This window comes from Mastigoproctus giganteus, chromosome 11, assembly GCF_048544385.1.
Source record: "Mastigoproctus giganteus isolate SK-2022 chromosome 11, ASM4854438v1, whole genome shotgun sequence".
Classification (NCBI taxonomy): domain Eukaryota; kingdom Metazoa; phylum Arthropoda; class Arachnida; order Uropygi; family Thelyphonidae; genus Mastigoproctus; species Mastigoproctus giganteus.
The window spans coordinates 41,108,008-41,131,703 of NC_143585.1; the positions used below are offsets into that span (position 1 = coordinate 41,108,008).

Genomic DNA, 23,696 nt, shown 5'->3' on the forward strand with positions numbered 1-23,696 from the left:
GGAAGGAATCTGCACAAAGGAATCCTGCTGTGAAAGAGAAGGAAGGTAAGTCCTCTGAATCAGGGGCGGGCAGAGAGGGCATATGCCACCCTTAACCAAAAATTCAAAATTAAAGAAAATTAATGCAGAAGGCATTCTAAAAAAAAAAAACTCAAATTTGGCCGGCATTAGCATTAGTAGAGGCATTTGATGCAAGAAAGCTTATGCAGCATCAGCCAAAAAAAAAAAAAAAAAAAACCCACTTCCACTTCACTCCTCTGTTCGTTCAAAATACCTGTCCAGCTGAGCCTTAAACTTATTTAGGCTGTCAACCTCCACCACAAGGGATGGAAGTCTGTTCCACCAACCAACCACCCGCTGGCTAAAGGCAAATTTCCGCATGTCTATATTACATCTGTCTTTCCTCAATTTGAATTTATGCCCTCTCAGGTGATTTTTCTGAGCTAGAGGAAAAATCCCATCAGCATTGAGCATGCTTAAACCATTCAAGGCTTTATACACCTCTATCAGATCACCTCGCTGGTGCCTAGTCTCCAGACACTGTAATTTGCAAAACTTAAGCCTTTCTTCGTAAGAGCACCCCTTTGTTCCATTCACTAATCTTGTTGCCCTTCTCTGTACTCGTTCCAGCAGCTCTACTTCCTTCTTGAAATGAGGCGTCCAGACCTGTATACAGTACTCTAGGTGTGGCCTGACCATCGCCTTATACAATGGAATAATCACCTCCTTATCCCTGCTGGAAAAATTCCTGTATATCATTGACAATACTCCATGAGCTACTCTTGCAGCCCGTCTGCACTGCTCAGAGAACTTCATGCCCTCCCTTAAGATGATATCTGGATATGCCACTGCGAGTCTGAACTGTGTTGTGGAAGTTGATAGCCTAAATAAATTTAAGGCCAAGCTGGACAAGTACTTGGAACGAATGGAGGGGTGAAATGGGATCATTTTTTTTTTTTTTTTTTTTTGGCTGATGCTGCATAAGCTCACTTTCTTGCATTATATGCCTCTGCTAATGCTAATGTATTGGAAATGGTACTTAGATAAAGTGGTAGATTATTTTAGAGTAAGGTTGAAGTTGAAGAAATTACGAGAAATAAGGAAATGTTTAGTATTGAGCTGGCTTATTGGTTGAAGTTGTAAAAAAAATTGATATTGATAAATTAAGAGAAATTACATGGAATTGTTAGTATTAAGTTAGCGACTTATGGATTGCTGTTGTGAAGAGAATTGATATTGTTATTTGAGAGAAATTTTATGAAAATGGTAGCATGTATTAACAGATAAAATGAGAAAAATGAATACCAGTTATGTATATACTTGTAAGTAGTTTTGTATGATAAATGACTTTTGTTTTATATTTGTGTCATTTCTCTTGAGAAACTGACAGCTCACATAATATATATACTCGTGTGTGTGTGTTATGTGGGAATATCCCTCAGCTCCTGGATATTCTCATTTTTTAACGCAGTCAGGTAGCCTGTGGGCCTTAGTACTTGAGGGGGGCTGCTGTACAAAAATCATAATAATGGCCATTGACAGCAATACTAAGTAAGGTACAGGGAAATAAAAATTAATAAATAACTCCCCAACAACTCAGATTTGGTTTACTCACCAAGCTTAAACGTCAGTCTCATTCTTTCGTTAATACAGATATAGTGCCATAAAAAGGAAATATTTTTCATATTTGATAAAAAGGAAATAAGATTTTTTGAAGATGAGGGAATAAGGCGGGAGGGTAAACTGCAACTCAACTACAACTATCTCAGTACAATAGCACCAACCAGCACAGAATCCAAAAGGACGTTTTCTGCCGCTAATTAAATAAGTATATTTAAAATTAACATAATTTTAGCTATATTATATTATATAATTTTAAATATATAATATATATTTAAAATTAACACTATTGATTGCTTATGTTTCTTAAGAGCTCACTTTATTCAGACAGGTAGTGTGGATGTTTAGACATAACCAAATTTAGTCTCAATATGTATATTTTTTTGTTTTTAGAATAACTGTATGTTTAATAATATAATTTTTTTGTTAGAATCTTTATTATTGTAATAAAAGTTTGATTAAAAACACGAATTCATGTAATTATTTCTTTTTTCTTTACTTTATTACACTTGATTGTCATCAAAATTTATTGCGAAATTTTTTATTTTTTTTTTGGAATACCGGTATCCCAGTTTCATAAATTAAAAATACAGAAATACCAGTATTAAGATCTTGACTGGTATTGTGAGCCCTACTGCATATGCCACTGCCTTTATCCATTGTACCAACTTGCCCTTAATGCCATACCGCTCCAATTTGTACAGCAGTATCAAAAGCTTTCCTGAAATCCAAAGTAGATGATATCAAAATCATTTTTTGCATCCAGTTCTTTTGTGACCACATCACAGTATCCAATCAAATTGGTCAGACAAAACCTCCCTTTAACAAACCCATGCTATGTTTTAACTACTACTGCAGTCTTGTCTAGATGATCCTGCAATGCTTCTTTAACCAGTGACTCCATTATTTTCCTTGGAACAAAAGTTAAACTAACAGGTCTATAGTTACTTGTAACACCTTTTGTGAATTGGGGATACATTTGCACACCTCCAGTCCATGGGAACCTCCCTCCCCTGAATCTAAGGAAGCTCTCATAATTATGGCTAAGGGTCTACTTACTTCCTTTGCTGCCTCCTTTAATATAACTGGATAGATCCCATTCACCCCAGGTGCCTTCCTTATATTTATATTCAACAATTTCTCCTACACTTTGCTCTCAGTTATTACAAAATCACTTATCTCCCTATTGAGTTTGCTACGGTTCTGGCATTCCCCTCCTTGAATAACTCGTGTGTGAATGTAGATGCAAAATACTCATTCAGTTTATCAGCTACCTGAGCATGATCAATAGTCAAACCATTTATGTTAAGTGGACCAATGTGATTCATCCCTTTCTTTCTTTCTAGAGTTTACATAAGTAAAGAACACTTTGCTGTTTTTCTTTTCATCCATTGCAAATATTTCTCATAATCTGCTTTCGCCTGTCTAACCTCCTTTGTGACTTCATTACAGACTAGCTTATGGGGGGGGGTCGAAAAGTTTTTAGCCTAACATAAAAAAAAAAAGAAATAAAAAAATCAAAGCTATTTTTATTCAACATATTCCCTCCTTATATCAATGCACTTTTTACATCAGTCCTCCAAGCATTTTAGTCCCTTGGAATTGAAGTCCGAAGTTTGCTCCTCCAACCAGGCATTAGCCGCACTGATAACGTCATTTGTGGTGTCAAAATGCCTTCCTTTTAAAAATTTTTGCCTGGTGCAGCATAAGCCTCTGGCTTCCTTGCACCATATGGCTAATAATAATAATAATAATAACATTTGGAGGGAATGGTGTGATTTTTTTTTTTTTTTTTTTTTGGCTGATGCTGCATAAGCTCATACACTTGCTTTCTTGCATCACATGCCACAACTACTACTACTACACTGAATTCATCAAATTTACCATCCTCCTAGCATTGGTGTACATGTACCTGTTCTTACTCTGTTTCCCTAACACACAGACCATGTATTTACTTGTTTCATGATAACTCCCAGCAGCTTGCTTTCAAAGCTGCTGCTCAATTCAATGGAAGCAGTGCATGAATCACTTTCACCTCTGCCTGTGGCTATTGTTAATCTATTAGTCTGCATATTCCCCATGCTATCAGTTTCTGGCCCACCTTACACTGCCTCGATAGCATCAGCAAATATTCTTGCACTCTTTCTATTTAAGTGTATCCTATCCCTGTAAAAGCAGTCTCTCCTGTTAAAAAGCACAGACCATGCTGAGAAAATTTCTACCCTATGAGCCTTGCATAATCTGTCCAGGGCAGAACTGATTGACAAAATTAATAAATTAGTTAAATATTAATAAAAGTTTCTGCCTATTTCAGGTCATGCGTGTAATATATAAGCAGAAATAACAGCACAAAATTTAATTATGCCTTTAAATTTTGTGCCTTCAGTGATTTTATAAACTGGAAAATGGAAGTAACTAATACTTCCATGTTTATGTTTTTGAGGGTTTAGTTATTTTTAGAACTAATAAAAATTTTTCTTTCAGTGAAAATGACAGTTTAAAAAAACAAGATTTTTAATTAAAAATAAAATATTACATATAATAATTAATGCAATCCATTCAAAAAAGATCATACATTGGTATACTCAAGAAGAATTTAAAAAAAAAAATGTTTTTTTCAAAATTAAAAAAACAAAGTTGGGGATCCTCGCAAGTCCCATGTGCCTCCCTTTTTTTTACTACTTGGAGTGCATCTGCTGGCAGGTTAAGCACTATGTATTGACATGACACAATAAACATACATTGCCTGATTGGTAGTGAATAGCAAAAGAAAGGCCTCCTGTTAAAATCAGTAAGACTTGAATTTTTTTTATCAAAAGTTCGGCAATTTTGTGATTGAAGATATGCTGATAACTAAAATAGAGTGACTCTGTCTGAAGCTGAAGGCCTGCTGAACTACTTCAAAACTATGAATTTTGTTAGTTTGTTTGTATCTATCAAAAGTTATTTGACCACATTTCCATCCTCTTTAATGTTCTGCAATTTAAAATTTATGGACATGAAAAGTCATTTTGTACTTTTCTCAAGAATATATGAATGGATGAAGAGTTAAACATGCAAAAGAAAGATGTGATAGACAAAATTCGTAAAGCAGATCTATTATCAAAGCCTCATAAAAAGCTTAGAGGAGCATGTGGCTACAAAACTTTGGCGTACAAAACAATGACATTATATTTTAATCAGTGAACAAAATATTTGATGTCTCTGACTGTTTTTTTTTTTCATTCTTGATGCTTCTTGTTTCAAAGTGTTTTCAGAACATTTCACAACTGCTTTTTTTCAACCAGTTAACCTGTACTTATGGTACTTTAACAGACATGAAGCATCTACAGTTTGAAATAAAATATGCCTTCACTGATGCAAACGTCACAAGAGCTGTACCACAACTTTTGAAATACCAGTTGTTTAAATGCCAGAACCAACCAAATTCCTCCAACAATTCTCACAATTCCCATAACAAATTCATCTAGAGAAAAATGACACAAGCAAATAATCATGCAAGAAATACATTACCTGAAGAATATTTGTGCAAGCTGTCAAGGTTCTCAATTGAAAAACAAAAAAAATCACAAACTGAGCTACTTTACACATAAATTTTTTTTGTGTATGTTAAAATAATTTTAGGAACCTTTTATCCAAAAAACAAGCAATAAGCAAAATTCATTCATACATATTCTCATGTGTTATGAAAATAATGAAAAATTATGTATCTTTTTTCTAATCCCATTCTGTGCTCAAAAATTGGATTAGCTTTTGTCTAATCCCATTTCTCTAAAACAGCAGTTAAGTAAAAGTTAATTTTGAAAAAAAGAAATGGGATTAATGCCTTTAGCCCACCCCTCCTCTAGGCTTTTATGTAAAATACTAATTTTTTACTACTATTGAGATTTCATATAAGCTGCCACATGTGAGCAGATTGCACTGCAAAACAACAAAAAGAATTTGCCCTACTATCTCATTTACATTCAGATACTCGTACAGTCTTGCATAATAAGTAGTGCATTAGATTACAACCCATGACCACATGTAGTCTACTCTAATTTTATTCATGATCTGGAACTGTAAATCTATATCTATCAACCATCTTTCTAGTTATTTAGTTCATCTGTAACTCCACTTGTACACAGTTGAATCAAAGGCAAGCCCCTGTCATTGTTTTTTTGAAAGATTTATTCATATTTATAATCATAAAGAATTATGAATAAATCTTAATTATGAATAAATCAACATGCTATCTATAGTATGTTGAAGAAGAGACTAATATTTAACTTAACACTTTATTTTTATTAATAAGCTAAATGAAATGCGCAGTACAGCAATAAATTAAAAAAAAAATTAAATGGGTATTAAAGCAGAGATATATATATATATATATAATAAATGTCATATTTTGCTTTTTTTTAATAAGCAACATATATAGTAGTTCAGAATAAAAAAGAGTAAAATAGATATATTCATGTTTGTTTATCAGATTGTTCTTCATTTTCTTTAAGTATGCAATCAGCACATTCCTGATAACTGTGCTGAAGTTGAGCTAATTTTTCCCTCATGTGAGGAGGATCCATTCTGGTAGCCAAGTCAACACTCAGAAGAGCACAATCCACTTTAATGACATTGAAAGAGAAGGACATAGAAAGAAAAGTTACATATAAGATATTAAAATTCGATATTTAAATTAAGTAATTTATTCACACCTCTGGGTAATTTTAAAATAATATAAAAATAGGCTATGAAAAACAAAAATCAGGGACTATATGAAATATATACACTCATGAGCCAAAACATTACGACCACCTATCTACAGTATTTTGGGCCACGTTTCACTTTGATAACTGTTTGCACCCAGCATGGCATCGATTGCATGAGACCATAGCAGGTGTCAGGTATCGTGGACCAGCTGGACATAACTGAGCACAAGGCACTTGTGTGGACTGGCAGATGTTGCGTTCCACCCACAAATGTTTGATGGGATTGATGTCAAAGAAATTTGACAGCTAGGGAAGCACACGAAATGCTTGGACATGATTCTCGAACCACTCCTGCACATTATGGGCCTTGTTTGTTTGTTATTTGGTTTTTAGGAGCATTAGTAACTAAGGCCATATTGCTCCGGGATATGCGGTGGTCATTCCCTGACCTTTCCGCATCCTCCGTATTTGGTGGTGACGGGCTCGAACCCCGGTCTAATCAAGAAGCGTGTGCTATGCATTGCTGCTCCTTCCCACCTGGCTATGGAGGCGCCAACATGTGGGCCTTGTGACATGGGGCAGTCTTGTTGAAAGGGTCCAAGAGTCCACAGTTACCCTGTAGGACAAAACCTGGCCCGAAACAATGTTAAGCTAGGATCTGCCAGTGTTCAAGGGGGAATCCAGTGATGTTTGTAAAAACATCCTCCAAACTACAATACCACCACTGCTGGCCTGTTTTTGGCCAACCATGCTGTCTGGGTGCAGATGTTCACCTGCTCTCTGTGAAATACACACCCATCCATTGGCATGATGGAGCTGGAACCTTGATTCATCAGACCAGGCAACTCTTTTCCAGTCATACAATATCCAGGAACAGCGCTCCATGTCCACCGCAGCCAGAGATGTCGATGATGGTTGGACAACGTAGGTACACGAATAGGTTGCCTACATAAGCCTATCTGCAAGAGTGCCAGCTGGATGGCATGCTCAAAAATATTTCTCTATGTGCCCTGGTTGTAGTCTACCATTAATTACGGGTTCATGAGCTGTCAGTTGTCTTGCACAGCACATACCAACTGCTGTTCACTTCAACTGTCAACCAGTGGTGATTTCCCACTCCAAGCAAGTTGGGTGGTTGTTTGTTCCTCTTTGAACTATTTCCACTACACCTTCACTGCAGCTGCTCCCAAACACCAATAATGTCTGTGGTTGCTGAGATGCTGGCTCCCCCTTTCCTACTGCTGCAAACTATTCCTTATTCAAACTCCGTCAGGTCCTTCTCTTTCCCCATTGCATGGGCTTGTATGATTGTACATATTTTTCACCACACCATATTTAACGGCACCTCCGTAGCCAGGAGCAGCAGTGCATAGCACATGCTTCTTGATTAGACCAGGGTTCGAGCCCATGACCACCAAATACGGAGTATGCAGAAAGGTCAGGGAATGACCACCGCATATGTCCCCAGAGCAATATGGCCTTAGTTGCTAATGCTCCTAAAAACCAAATAACAACTGCATTTAAATCAAAAGGAGGAAGACACTAATGAAGTGCACACTGTTTGCTTAGACATTCTTGTTTTTTCTGCAGTCAATGTTTTTTAAGGGTGCAAATTTTGGGAATAAAGATAGACACCACAAATCAAATAAAATAGGTTATAAATTGTATATAAAGAAGCATTTCATTTTCTGGTTCACCACTTCATGAAGAATCATAAGGCCTCAATTAACAAAAAAAAATCCCCAAAGAGAAAGTATTTCAATAATTCCTTAAATCTGGGCTGAGCAGCTGTGGGGCTATGATCACAAAGTACTATTTGAGAACTAAAAACTCAAAGAAAGAAAGGCCTTGAAACAAGCTATTAAATATCCCAAACACCACCCTCTTAGTGGAATCTTCAATCAAAATGTAAATTTTGATTGAAGGAATGTAAATTAAAATGGAAGAACAATAACTCATCATAGTACCACTCATAACAAAAAAATAAATAAACAAATAAAATACACAGAAAATAAAGAATTAAAGTGGATCTATGATAAAAGTGATAAATAATAAATTGGACTTATAATTTATTATAAGTTGTATTGTAATTTGTGGTAAGAACCACAAATTACACTACAATGCTAAGCTTAATGTACTATACTTCATATTGCTTAGTATTAATGCAAAGTTATATGCTTAAGTAATGTCTTGGACAAGCTATGTCAGACCACCCCAGCTAGAAAATTAGGCCTGAAAAAAATAAAAAAATAAGAAAAATAAACCTGTAATAAAAACACGTAGAACATGGAACTCATTTTATAGATAGGTGGCTGGGTGAACAGAGTGGCTGGGTGCGAGGTTAGCCTGTGCGGACATTGCTCCTTAAAGCTCTTCAAACAGAGAAGTTTTTCCTGATTTATTTTCTGCTTTATTAGTTTAAATTGTCATATTAACTTATTTTCTAGAGTAGCTTTATATTCCTAGTTACGATACTTAGTTTAAAGTTTAACTTAGACAGAGATTTCGTAGATATTACTTAGTATCGGTAACGGTATCAAATCCACGTGTCACAAACCAAATTTTTTTTTTTTTTTTTTTTAACCAAATTTAGTCGATTTATTAACCAACTGTTATATCAAATTATCATCTATAAGTAGATTATAGACCTAGTCAGGATCCTTAGTTTATTCTAAATTGAGATAGCGAGATTTGGTAGCTAATCAATACTTACGAGTCCGTAGAAATACCGTTCGTGATTCCCGCCATTTTTACACGATAGCATAAGCTTAGTGTCGTATAGTGCATAATATAATATTGTCAATTAATCAGTAAATCTATTAATCTTGATAAACTTTATTGTCAATTAAATTGTACTTTTAACTCTATATATATATATATATATATATAACGACTTAATCGTAACAAATAATTAATACATAACTATAGTGGTACACGTGATACGGAAGTTGTATAAAGGGAACTCGTAGAAAACACTAGATACCGAAAAAAATATATATATAACATAACTGTTTTGGGATATAACTTAAGGATTTAATTTTTGTTTTGAATTTTATTGAATTAAATCGGAATCATGACTCTGACCAGAGCAGCAAAGCAAAAGGCTCAAGCTAATGGGAGTGCTGTGGTTCAGGGGAGAACTGAGGGGGGCAGTTGCCCTCTGAATCACAGTCTATTAAAATGCACTGTTTGCTTGATGTTTGCGGAGCAGTCGGGTACGGGACATGATACTGCCAAGGGGGATGTCTTTGTGTGTGCACGATGTAAGGAGTGCAAGGAAATCAGGCGACAACTCAGCGTTGTTATGGGCCTTTATGAGAGCTTGAAGGACAGGGTGGATGCCCTCGAAGGAAATAAATTGAGGGGCCCATCAAGCTCTCAGCTGCCCACATCAACGCCAGAGCTTGCACTTGGTCATCAGGCAACACAGAAGCAGCCCCCTAGGCAGAATGCGCTGGTCCCACAGGAACTAGTATTTGTTGGTGACTCTATTGTCAGGGAAACGGGGAACATACTTTGTAAAAAGGATAGGTGGAATAGGACCAGGGTATGTCTGCCAGGGGCAAAGGTTGATGACGTTGTAGAGCGGATATCATCTTTTAAGGGCACAAAAGGTGATATAGTTGTACACGTTGGCACTAATGATATTAAGAGTAGGAGACCGGCGGAATTACTTAGCAAGTACAGGTCACTGTTGAAAAAAAGCCGTGAATTAGGGTTGAACTTGAAAGTGTCTGCAATTCTGCCCAGACACGATAGGAGGGAGTATATGATGAGAGCCTTGTCGATCAATTCGGCCCTGGAGGGATTGTGCAAGGCTCAAGGGGTAGAATTTTTTTCAGCCTGGACTGTACTTGTTAACAGGAGAGATTGCTTCTACAGGGATGGGATACACTTAAATAGAAAGGGTGCAAGAATTTTTGCTGATGCTGTCGAGGCAGTGTTAGGTGGGTCGGGAAACTGCTAGTTGGGGGGGATACAAGGACTAATAGATTAACAGTAGCCACTGGCAGAGGTGGAAGTGATTCTTGCACTGCTTCTATTGAAATGAGCAGAAGTCTGAAAAACAAGATGCAGGATATTTCAGAGACTGCTGGTAGTCATTGCGGTACAAGTAAACACATGGGTTGTGTTAGGGTAGCTAAGAATAGAAACAGGTGCATGTATACCTGCGTGTACACCAATGCTAGGAGTTTGGTAAATAAATTTGATGAATTTGAGGTATTGCTCAAAACATCAAAGGCAGATATTGTTGGGATATCAGAGACGTGGTGTCACACAGATATAAGTAATGCGGAACTGGAATTTGGGGAATACAATGTGTATAGAAAGGATAGACAGGACAGGAGGGGAGGAGGGGTTATGCTATTAATTAAGAAACACATAAAGTCCAAGGAAGTGAAGCCAGTCGACATCGATGGACAGGGCAGTGTCGAGTCAGTTTGGTGCGACATAAGCATAGGGAAATCAAAATTGAGAGTAGGAGTGTGCTATAGGCCTAATGACTCTGATGAGTATAATAAGATATTGTACAGGGAAATAGAGTGGGCCAGTAAATCTGAGAGTCTTATAATGGGGGACTTTAATTTCCCAGATATTGACTGGAATTTGTGGGTTGGTCACTCGCACACTAGCAAGGCTTTTGTGGATTTATTGGATGATTGTTTTCTACATCAGCATGTTCGTGAGGCAACAAGAGGGAGCAATACTCTTGATCTGATTATCAGTAGTGATTCTTCATGCATTAAGAACCTGCAGATAAATGAACCACTAGGTGGCAGTGATCACAGTGTGTTGAAGTGGGATTTACTCAAGGAGGTAACTACCATCAGAGGTAAAGGGAAGGGTTTTTGTTTTCGTAAAGGCGACTATGATGGTCTGAGACAGTATTTAAATTCTATACAGTGGGACCAACTGATGATGTTACCAACAGCAAACTCAAAATGGGAAGCATTCAAGGAACTAATCTTGGAGGCTACCAGGCTTTACATACCAACTAAGAAATATTGTTCAAGGTTTAGGCCTAAATGGTTGTCAGATGAGCTAATGAGACATGTGGCAGAGAAGAAAAATGCATGGGATACATACAAATTAATGGGTGACATGGAAGCCTATGATAGATATAAGTTGGTCTGTAACCAAGTCACAAAGGAGATTAGGCAGGCAAAGGCAGACTATGAAAAATCCTTGGCAAAGGATGCAAAGAAAAACAGAAAAGAGTTTTTTACATACTTGAACTCGAAAAGGAAAGGGATGAATCAGATTGGTCCACTGGATATTGATGGTTCAACAGTTGAGGATCCTGCTCAGGTGGCTAACAATCTAAACGAGTATTTTGCATCTACATTCACGCATGAGGAGTTATTCAGGAAGGAGAATGATGTAGGTAAAGTAAACATTGGCAGTGAGCTGGATGATTTTGTAATAACTGAGAGGAAAGTGGAGGAGAGATTGTTGAGGATAAACATAAAAAAGGCACCTGGGGTGGATGGGATCTATCCAGTTATATTAAAGGAGGCAGCAAAGGAAGTATGCAAACCCCTAGCCATAATTATGAGAGCTTCTTTGGACTCAGGGGAGGTGCCCATAGACTGGAGATGTGCAAATGTAACCCCAATTCACAAAGGAGGATCAAAGGCTGACACAAGTAATTATAGACCTGTTAGTTTAACTTCTGTTCCAGGTAAATTAATGGAGGCACTGGTTAAAGAAGCACTGCAGGATCATCTAGACAAGAATTCAGTTATAGCTCAGACGCAGCATGGTTTTGTTAAGGGCAGGTCTTGCCTGACCAATTTGATTGGATACTATGATGTAGTCACAAAAGAACTGGATGCAGGGAATAACTTTGATATTATATATTTGGATCTTAGAAAGGCTTTTGATACTGTTGCACATGGAAGACTGCTGCACAAATTGGAGCAGTGTGGCATTGGAGGCAAATTGCTGCTATGGATAAGGGGATGGTTGAGTGGCAGAAGACAGAGAGTGGTAATCAATGGACACTGCTCAACGTGGACTAATGTTATTAGTGGAGTTCCTCAAGGTTCAGTGTTGGGTCCGTTGTTGTTTTCGGTGTTTATGAATGATATTGATGATGGGATATCAAGTTTAATGTCCAAGTTTGCAGATGATACAAAGGTTGGCAGGGTCGTTAAGGACAATACTGACGCTATGCTGCTGCAACAGGATCTGGAAAGGTTGAACAGATGGGCTGAGAGGTGGCAAATGAGGTTTAACATCGACAAATGTAAAGTGCTGCATATGGGAAACAGTAACCCCAGAGCAACGTATCAACTCTGCGGTACTACACTGACAGTGGTGGAGAATGAAAAGGACCTGGGGGTAATTGTGCAGGCAGATATGAAGTTCTCTGAGCAGTGCAGACGAGCTGCAAGAGTAGCGCATGGTGTCTTGTCAATGATATACAGGAATTTTTCTAGCAGGGATAAGGAGGTGATTATTCCCTTGTATAAGGCAATGGTAAGGTCACATCTTGAGTACTGTATACAGGTCTGGAGGCCTCATTTCAAGAAGGATGTAGAGCTGCTGGAACGGGTACAGAGAAGGGCAACAAGATTAGTAAATGGAACAAAGGGTTGCTCTTACGAAGAAAGGCTTAAGTTTTGCAAATTACAGAGTCTGGAGACTAGGCACCGGCGAGGTGATCTGATAGAGGTGTATAAGGCTTTGAATGGTTTGAGCATGCTCAATGCCAATGGGATTCTTCATCTTTCTCAGAATAATCACCTCAGAGGGCATAAATTCAAATTGAGGAAGGACGGATGATGATCGATGTGCGGAAATTTGCCTTTGGCCAGCGGGTGGTTGGTTGGTGGAACCGACTTCCATCACTTGTTGTTGAAGTTGATAGCCTAAACAAATTTAAAGCTCAACTGGACAGGTATTTCGAACGAACGGAGGGGTGAAATGGGAGTGGGTGTTTTTTTTTTTTTTTTTTTTTTTTTGGCTGATGCTGAATAAGCTTGCTTTCTTGCATCATATGCCTCTGCTAATGCTAATGCTAATTTTTAACCAACTATACACCAATACTTAGAAATGAAGAAACCTCAGACTCTATGAATTTAAAGAATAAATCCAATAATAAACAAAACTGTAATAAGTGAAATATAACCTGGAATCCCTTAGTAGCCAGCTAAAATGCTTAGAATAGAGAATCTCAGATTGTGGTGGGGAAAAGAACAATGCCAATGGAAGACTGAACTGGATGTAAAAAGCTAATGGCTCAAAAGTATGGGCTGAATAAATATCTGCTAAGCATTTTCTCCAATGTAAAAATGATTATAATTGTAGTTTTCATTAATAGGGTGCTATCTGGAAGCATTTAGTGGCTTGGTTTGAGACCTAATCCTTAAGTTTTTTCAGTTCTTGATTTAGTAAGTACTTCACAATCAAAGGTTTTGCATCACAGGACCACAGCTGTTCAAGCCCAAACCTATGGCAGGGTTTAGAGATAAATGTAACACTGCACTTGGAGTACTGTGTCCAATTATGGAGACTGCATCTAAAAAAGACATCAGATTTCTTGAAAGGAACCAAAGATAGGGAAATGTCTCGTGAGATTAGCAAAAGAGCACTCGTATAAGAAAAGACTGAATTTATGGGATACAGAACTTAACTGGATACCTTAGAGGGGAACTTAAGTGAGGTCTATAAGGCTCTGAGAGCATGAAAATAAATAGAAAATAAGTAGAATGAAAGAGGGTAAATTTTTCACTGTTATAATTCCAGAAGTAGGAACCATAAATTCAGATTATTGGGGAAGGTATTTTCTTTTAATCAATGAGTTGTTAATTACTGGAATAAGTTGTCTCCATAGGTGGTTGAGGCTAACAGCTTGGGGAAATTCAAAGGTCAGCTAGATAGATACATAGGTGAGGAGGGAATCACATAGGTGGTTTATTTATTTATGTATATATATTTAATCCCAGGGGCTCATATCTGGTAAGTATGGGCATGGCACACCCAGGGTCCTGAGCTGGATATCATCATTCTTCTCTTTCTTGGTGATTCCCTTCTACTTCTGACTCTTGTTCTCCCCCTCCCCCCCTCTCTCTCTCTCTGTCAAGGTAACTCAGAATTTTTTTGGCTGGTGCATCAAAAGCCTCAAGGCTTCCTTCCACCATATGGCTAATAATAATAATAATATGGTTTTTTTTTTTTTTTTTTCTGGCTGGTGCAGCAAAAGCCTGGGACTTCCTTGCATAATATGGCCAATACTAATATGTAGTTTTTTTTTTTTTTTTCCAGGCACAATCTTCAAATTTTGCAAAAATACTAGGTGATGTCCTGACATTCCTTGTGTCATTTAAATTAGCCTCCTCAACTGTTTAACCACAGTCAACATGAGGATGAGTATCTGAAATTAGACATGGCTTTGTGGAATTTATTTGTGATTTTTATAACACTTCAAGAGATGACTGAAAAGTATGAAAGTACACAATTTATAAAGTTAGTGGGCCTTCACAGTCACCACACTTTGTTCATCTACTGCAGTGGTTCCCAACTGGTGGTTCGCAATAAAAATTCTGTAATAGCATCTGCTTAAATTTGCATTTAAGCAAACTACAAAATATAACTAATAATAAACAATAAAGTAAAATAAAATTAAATAAAAAGCAAAAATTGCCAAAGAAGGAAACCACATCCCCCATAAATCCTTATAATTAGTTTACTATCTTACAGTATATCATGTTAAATATGTTTTCCATACTAAATTTTTCTTCATTCTCAAGGATCATTGTTATGTGTAGGTACTTTTTTTTTTTTTTTTTTTTTTAGAACCTATAGTATTTAGTGTCCTGAATGGGTTGAAAAGTTGAAAGAAAATATTTGTTGACATTAAACTTGAACTTCTGTAGATTGTAATTTTCAGGAAATACGTATGAAGGAAGGTTGTTCCAGAAAACAGAAGTTGAATGAATAAATGAGGAAGAAAAGTTGGTTCTGTGAGTTTGAACTTGGACAGCAAAATGATGTTGACTGGTTGTGGCACCCATTCGGACTGCTTTGAAAGAGAGAGAGCATGAATTATAGAAGCCAATTCAGAAGAACAGTGCCATGCAAGTATCTATAGAAAAGGCATGCAACAGAAACAGAAAGTCTATGAGTCAGAGAGTGGAGAGATTGGTATAGATGAGCCATCAATTAGCCTAACTGCCTTCTTCTGAATGGAATCTAGAAGCCTGAAAGAGGTTTTCAGGGCACCGCCCCAGATGTGAGAACAATATTCCATGGTAAGGTGGATTTGTGATTTCTGCAGAGTCAACAACTGTTTGGAAGAAAAGTAACGTCGAGAGCAAACCCAGTTTTTTAGATGCAGAGGAACCAATATTTGTAATGTGCTTTATGCCAAGAGAGATTAGAAGTCAGGATAATCCCCAAGATCTTGCCTAGAAATTGGAGCTTCATCGAAGATAAGCCTCCTTTTTGCGAGATATAAGACAGGACAGAGTTTTAGAAGGATTGAAATTAAGTTATCTTTGCCCCACTGGAGAATTATCTGGAGATCAGCATTTAAGGATGTGGCAGTGGATACTCAAGAAGTTGAAGCTGTTTGAGCAGGGCAAGGTTTCTCAAACTGGAAGACGGAATGCAATGTGCTATCGTCAGCAAAACTATGGATAGGATTTCCGGTCAACGGAAGAAGGTCATTAATATACAAGAGGAAAAGAGTGGGAGAAAGAACTGAACCTTGGGGAACACCAGCATTAGTGGACAAGTTAGAAGACAGAGAGCCATCACCTGCAGTGAGCGGTTACAGGGAAAACTGGATACCCCTTTACAAAAAACAACTGGCAAATCATAGGATGGAAGCTTATTTAGAAGACCTTTATGCCAAACACAACCAAAAGCCTTTGAAATGTCAAGAGAAATGGCTTGAGTTTCAACAAACTTTTCCATTGAATTTGTCGATAGATGGGTAACATAAGCCAGAATATCAACAGTGGAACGACACTGACGGAATCCATACTGGCGATTGTTGATCAGATGAAAGATTTCCAGATAGTTTTAAGAGTTGGCAGTTAATTGATTTCTCCATTACTTTGGAAAGAGTAGAAGTAATCGCAACGGGACGATAATTGGATGAAAGGGATTTGTCACCCTTTTTAGGAACTGGCTGGATATGAGCAAATTTCCAAGCAGAAGAAAAAACACCTTTGGAATAAGAAAGTAAAAAAAGACGACACAAAAGAGGAGTAAGCTCAGGAGCACAGGTTTAGAGAACAAGTGGAGAAATACCATCAGCACCTGAAGTTTTCTTAGTATCAGGTTCATCAAAATCCTTCTGACATCCTTTTGATGGAAGCCGACAGGAGGCATTTAATGGAGTGTGCTGGGAATGGTTTGAGGTGATTTACCAAGATCATCAATACATGAGTTGGAAGAAAAATAGGATGCTAGCAGGTCAGCTTTATCTTTGGCTGATGTGACAACAGAACCATCTGGTTTTGTCAAAGATGGGAACAGAGATGGGCAAAAATTGCGGCCAATAGCTTTGGCAAAAGACCAGAATGCTCAGCTACCATTTGGACTAAAAGCAAGTTTTCTACTCTTGACCTGTTTGAAATCTAGTTTGGACTTATTAATAACTGCTTTACAAAGTATAAATAATACTTATAATAATAAATAAAACAGAAGTTTTCGGCAGCTGCTGCTGCCGAAAGCTCCTGTTTTAGTGGCTTAATAATAATTTTTAATATTATGCAATGTCGCTAATAAAAATGTAGTACTGGAAATATTTTATAATAAAAATTCAGAAATACAGTATTATACGATTTCAGAGAATATAGGCTTAGTGGTTCGAATTAAAAATATTTTGTGAAAGGGGTTCGCGATAAAAAATATTAGATTGAAAGGGGTTTAATGTTGGCGAGTAAAAAAAAGGTTATGAACCACTGATCTACTGTAAATACATTTTTATCTCTTACCGTTACTGAAATAATAAATAATATATTCGTTATGCTAAGGGAGAAAAATATACAGAAACAAAATACCGGTTGTAAGATTATACTAGTCCAGCACCAAGTTATGATTTATCACACAGTATATTTATAAAATGATATTTAATAATTACATTTTTAAATTTTATATAGCAAAATATAAATAGTGATGTAAAAAAATAATAAGAATTATATACATCAACAATACCAATGTCCCACACAGAGTACACTTTCTAAAAAAAAATTTTGAGTCAACTGGTTATTCACAAGAGTACAAAAATGGAAAGAAATATGAAGTGCTTATCTCAGCCATTACTCTATAGAAGCATTTAGCAAAACAGAAAGTTCGTTCAGTTAGAACTTTACAAAACTGACTATTAATTCAGAAAGGAGGGGGATATTAAATAATTAATAATACTAATCCTCCAAGTGTAAGTGTGTGTCAGTTTTTGAAATGTAAGTTGCCACATGAGTCAAAATGACCCCAAAATTTGATTATTTAGAGTGGCAGCTATTTATGAATTTCTTTTTTAATTCTCACCCTCCTACAGTTAACGAGCCTATATAACATCTAATTAATCGCAGTAATAGTTTTTTTTCCACAAAAATTTTCTGTAACTTAACTGAACAGGCTGATTTTCATTTAGGCATACTTATACTGTGGCTTCCAAATAGAGGTTTCTGACTGAAATTTATTTTACAATACATTAGCATCTTAGGCTTCATTTCACCAGTGTGTTATGTCTGCATAAACAGACTATGTTTATAGGCTAACCTGAATGTTGAGTAGGCTGAAAACCTCAGAATAACTCACGGAGAAAAATCTATCCTCATTTGAGATTGCCAACCTACAGTAGCAATTGAAGAGGCCTAAAAATTCCTCTAGTTTGTAACAGGATTTGAACCCAGACTGTGAAATTTGGTATTGTGGCCAGGTATGATACAGTTTTGGTTGACAACAAAGCCATTTTTTTTACACATGGTCAGGGGCAAGATCGAGATGATATGAAGAGAATAAACTGATCATGGCTATTCTTTTTGTATAGCTGTGATCATTTTAATCTCTGGTGAGATTAAACTCCAATACCTCTCTCCCTCACCAGTAATAATATACATTCATATATAACCATAAATATTACTAGTAAGCATAAAAAAATTACTCAATTGTTTAGAGTGTTTACTGAGTGGTAGCACATCAACATTTATCACTATTTTCTTTCCTTTCCTCTTGGCCAACAATACTATAATTACCTCCATGTATAAAATATGTCATTCACAATAATACTGGTTTTTTTTTCTCAAACTATTCTGACTAAATTGATTGTAATTTACCATCACACCTTTTAGGTGTTTATACTTTGAGCATCAATAGAGTTTTTCTAACTGAAATCTGTTTTACAATTTAAAACTATCCTCATCTGGTTATGCTTGGATACTCTCATATATACTGTAAATTTAGTATATATTATAATTCATGGTATTCATTTTGCTTTAAGAGAGTACATTGAAAAAAAACATCTCCATCTGGATACCATATAATAAAATTGCATGTACTGTAAACACAAGTTCTGTGTAGGTGGTGTTTATAATTTAAGTGGTGGCCATATGGTAAAACTTGAAAGGCTTATTATTTTGGTCCTCTCATCAACTGGTGCAGTACCACCATTTTGCTTATTGGAAGCTTGAAGTGGTGAAGCCCATGTTTAATCTCCACAGCAAAGCTTCAGAAATCCCCATCTCTTCCATTATGCAGTATGATTTATGTCTTTTGAGGTTATGATGGGCATCATGGTGAGATACCATCTTCATTACATTTTTAGGGTACAGTACTAAAACAGTGTTCATAGGCTGGCTACTAAATAGTCCACTGAACCTACTGGTAACTTCTTAGGAGGAATTTGGATCAGCTAGTGTATAATCTCACTGCCTCTGCTATGCCAGATAGTGCCTGAAGGGGGTGCAAGTATTTTGTATGCAGGGAGTACTAGTGAGGCCATGTTATGTTATGCAGCTGGGTATATAGTGACAAATGATGCAAGAAAGCAAACTTATATAGCAACAGCCAAAAAAAAAACAAAAAACCCACACGTCACCCACCTTTACCTATCCAAGAATGTGTCTAGTTCTTCCTTGAATTTATTCAAAGCATTCACTTCCACAACAGATGGAAGCCTATTCCAACAATCAACCACTTGCTGCAAACTTCCACACATCTATCCTGCAACCATTCTTATTCAACTTAAATTTATGCCCCCTTATATGTATAGTCTCAGCAAGAGGAAGAATGCCATTCGCATTCAGCTTACTCAATCCATTCAAGACCTAAAAACCTCAATCATATCATAGTGCAGGTGCCTAGGAGGCTTTCAGACCTGTATACAATATTCTAGATGCAGCCTAATCATGGCTGAGTGATCTTATATACAAGGTTATTTTCATTGGAGATTTTAATATTGACAATTATAGCTGGTTGAGATGTTGAGGATTTTGTAATTACTAATGACCTCACACAGATAGTTCAGTTACCTACTACAATACCAAACAATCCACACGCATTTGATTTTATTCTCATGAACAACCTTTCAAAGTACGTGGTCAAGGTGAGTGATCCTTGTACAAAGGAATAATGACCTCCTTATCCCTACTAGCAAAGTTTTTGTATATCATTGACAAAACCCCATGAGCTAACCTGGCAGCATGTTTGCACTGCTTGGAGAATTTCATATCTGGCTGCACAATTACTTCCAGGTCTTTTTCATTTTTTACTACTCTGAGTGATTAATAGTGGCAAATGATGCAAGGAAGCAAGCTTAGACAGCATTAGCAAAAAAAAAAAAAAAAAAAAAAAGAAAGGTAAAACTCCCTACATCACCTGTCCGTCCCCTCTAATAATTTATCTAGTCTTCCTTAAATTTATTCAACACCACCTGCAGATGGAAGTTTGTTCCAAAGAAAATTTTCACCATCTACCATGTAACCATCCTTCCTCAATTCCCCAATACATTCAAAGTCTGAAACACTTCAACCAGATCTCCTTGTAATTTCTTGGTTTCCAGATGCTGCAATTTGCAGAAAGAGTCTTCCTTGGTAAGATTACCCCTCTGTTTGCCTCACTTAATCTCACTGCTTTTCTCTGCACCTGTTTCAACAGAACAGATCCACATCCTTCCTGAAATGAAGCTTTCAGAGCTGTATACAGTACTCAAGATTTGGCCTAACTATTGCCTTACACAATGGAATAATCACCTTACAATAGAATAATCTCTGCTGGCAAAATTCCTGTATATTATTGATAAAATTCCATGAGTTTTCCTAACAGCCTGTCCACATTGCTCAGAGAACTTCATGTCTAACTGAATAGTTACCCAGGTCTTTTTACATTTGATGCTTCCTTGAGTGTGGTACCATACAGTTGATGTGTTATTCTGGAATTACTGCTGCCCTTATTCAGTACCTTGCATTTGTCAATGTTAAACTTCAATTGCCACTTCTCAGTCCATCTGCCTAATTTTTCTACATCTTGTTTCAGTAGCACACCCTGATTAGTATCTTAATCACCCTGCCAGCCTTTGTATCATCTGCATACTTAGACATTAGGACTGATATGTCTCCATCAGTATCATTAATAAACATTGAAAACAACAATGGGCCCAGCACTGAACCTTGTGGGACTCCACTAATAGCATTAGTCCAAGAAGAGCAGTGCCCATTGACAATCACTTTCTGAATTCTTCCACTCAACCATTCTTTTATCCATAGCAGTAATTTGTCCCTAATGTCAAAATGCTCTAATCTGCAGTTTTCTGTGTGGAACAGTATCAAAAGCTTTTCTGAAATCTAAGTATATGATGTCAAAATCATTTTTTACATTCACCGTCTGAGTGAATACAACAATGCAGTAACAAAGCATCATAGTATCCATCCAGACTGGTCATATAAGATCTATGCTTAACAAATCCAAGCTGTGACTACAACTGCATTCCTCTCTAGATAGTCCTGCATTACTTCTTTAATCAGTGACTTCATTATTTTCCCTGGAACAGAAGTCTAGCTTAAAGTTCTGTAATTACCCACTTCATTCTTTGATCTCCCAGCTTGGGAATTCCCAGAGACTTCTCATAATCTAACTCAGCATGCCTAACCACCTTTTTGACTAGATTGCAGGCTAGTTTATACCTAGTATTAGCATCTGTATTACCTGATAATTTATATGCATTGCATGCATTTTTCTTTGGGGGGGGGCATTGTCAAGGCCACGTTATGTCAAGGATCTGGGTATATTCTTACCATGTGTATGCCATATCCAAAGATTTCATTACTTCATACAGCATGTCCCCACTTTTTCTTACTATTGAATACACCATGAATTGTCAAAACTTAATAGCGTAAGCTTATCTGCAAAAATATCTAAACCTCCCAAACACTTCCTAATTCATTTCACAAATATACATGGTCTCAAATCTAATCTCAACGATGTCCATTTCCACTTGCAATTTGCCAAACCCCATATACTTTTTCTGGCAGAATCTCAGTTATCGGTTGATTCAACTACTGCTCATCTCAGTTGCCCAAATTATTTGCTGTAAGATTCCTTTCGCCTCAAAAGTGGTACTTGTGCATATGCCCATTCTGATATTCCCTGTCAGAGACTTGGTAATTTGGAATCTCCTCTTTTCGATCTTCTCTGGCTTAAAATCTCTCTACCTCATTGTGTCAAATTCATCTGTTGTCTCTACTGTTCTCCCAACTCCACTAATCACTTGGAGCTCTTTGACTTCCTCTCTTTGCAACTTGACTTTCTCCAGTCCAACTTTCCTGACAGTGAAGTAATTTTCCTTGGTGATTTTAATGTTCACAACTCCAGCTGGCTTCCATTTTCTAGTCACGCAGACTCAGCTGGTCGAGATGCTGAGGCTTTTGCAATTACTAATGACCTTGCACAGATTGTTCATTTACCTACAAGAATACCAGACCATCCTAACCATACAGCCAACACTCTTGATCTTTTTCTCACAAACAACCCTTCTAAGTACATGGTCGAAGTGAGTGGTCCTTTAAGCACCTCAGATCACAACTTGGTGATTCTCTTCTCCAATGGAGCCTTTATCTCTTGGCTATTCCCAAACTCGTATTGTTTGGTATTACAAGAATGCAAAATGGGATGACCTGCGAGATTTCTTCTTTTCCTTGGTTGGATTACTGTTTCAAAACTTCTGATGTCAACGCTTGCTCAGATCGTGTCAGTAAAATTATTCTTGCAGGAATAGAATCCTTTATCCCACACTCCACTTTAAAATCTCGTCCTTTATCTAAACCTTGGTTTTACAATAAATGTGCTAAGGCTGTTCAAGAAAAGATTGTTGCATATCATAATTGGCTTGTTTCTAATTCTTCAATTTCATTTTCTGCCTACACCAAAGCTTGCAACAATTGTAAAGTAGTTATTAATCAGTCCAAACTAGAGTTTGAACAGGCTAAGAGTAGAAAACTTGCTTCTTGCCCTAATGGTAGCCAAGCATTCTGGTCTCTTGCCAAAGCTATTGGCTGTAACTTTTGCCCATCTCTGCTCCCACCTCTGTCCAAACAAGATGGTTCTGTTGTCACTTCAGCCAAGGATAAAGCTGACCTGCTAGCATTCCATTTTTCTTCCAACTCATGTATTAATGATCTTGGTAAAACACCTCCCACCATGCTCCACTCAGGTTCTAATGATTTTGATGAATCTTGATGCTAAGAAAGCTCCAGGTCCCAATGGTATTTCTCCACTTGTTCTTAAAACCTGTGCTTCTGAACTTACTCCTGTTCTTTGCTGCCTTTTTTCACTCTCTTATTCCAAAGGTGTTTTTCCTTCTGCTTGGAAATTTGCTCATATCCAGCCAGTTCATAAAAAGGGTGACAAATCCCTCCCATCCAATTACTTCTACTCTTTCTAAATGGAGAAATCAATTAACCGCCAACTCTTAAACTACCTAGAAACCTTCCGTCTGATCAAAGATCGCCAGTATGGATTCTGTCAGTGTCGATTCACTGGTGATATTCTGGCTTATGTTATCCATTTATGGACTATTTCAATGGAAAAGTTCGATGAAATACAAGCAGTTGCTCTTGACATCTCAAAGGCTTTCAATCATGTATGGCATAAAGGTCTTCTAAACAAGCTTCCATCTTATGGTTTGGCAACTGTTTTTTGTAATTGGTTATCCAGTTTTCTCTCTGATCGCTCACTGAGGGTGATGGTAGATGGCTCTCTGTCTTCTAACTTCTCCACTAATGCCGGTGTCCCCCCAAGGTTCAGTTCTTGCCCTCACTCTTTTCCTCTTGTATATTAATGACCTTCTTCCATTGACTGGAAATCCTATCCATAGTTTTGCCGATGATGGCACGTTGCATTCCACTTTCCATTTTGAGAAACCTTGCTCTGCTC

At 37.1% G+C, this 23,696-nt stretch overlaps 1 protein-coding gene across 3 annotated transcripts in view; it reads right to left on the minus strand.

Annotated features, from left to right (window-relative positions):
* Positions 1-23,696, minus strand: part of LOC150077944 (uncharacterized) — a 60,149-nt gene that overhangs the window by 12,910 nt on the left and 23,543 nt on the right. For 2 of the 3 annotated variants that reach the window (XM_090384884.1, XM_090384883.1), the window contains exon 4: positions 6,075-6,223. The exons of the other annotated variant lie outside the window; for it this stretch is intronic. In XM_090384884.1, coding sequence (XP_090241010.1) covers positions 6,075-6,223 — 149 coding nt within the window. Of the gene's footprint in view, positions 1-6,074; positions 6,224-23,696 lie in introns of those variants that run through there. 3 annotated transcript variants of the gene reach the window in all.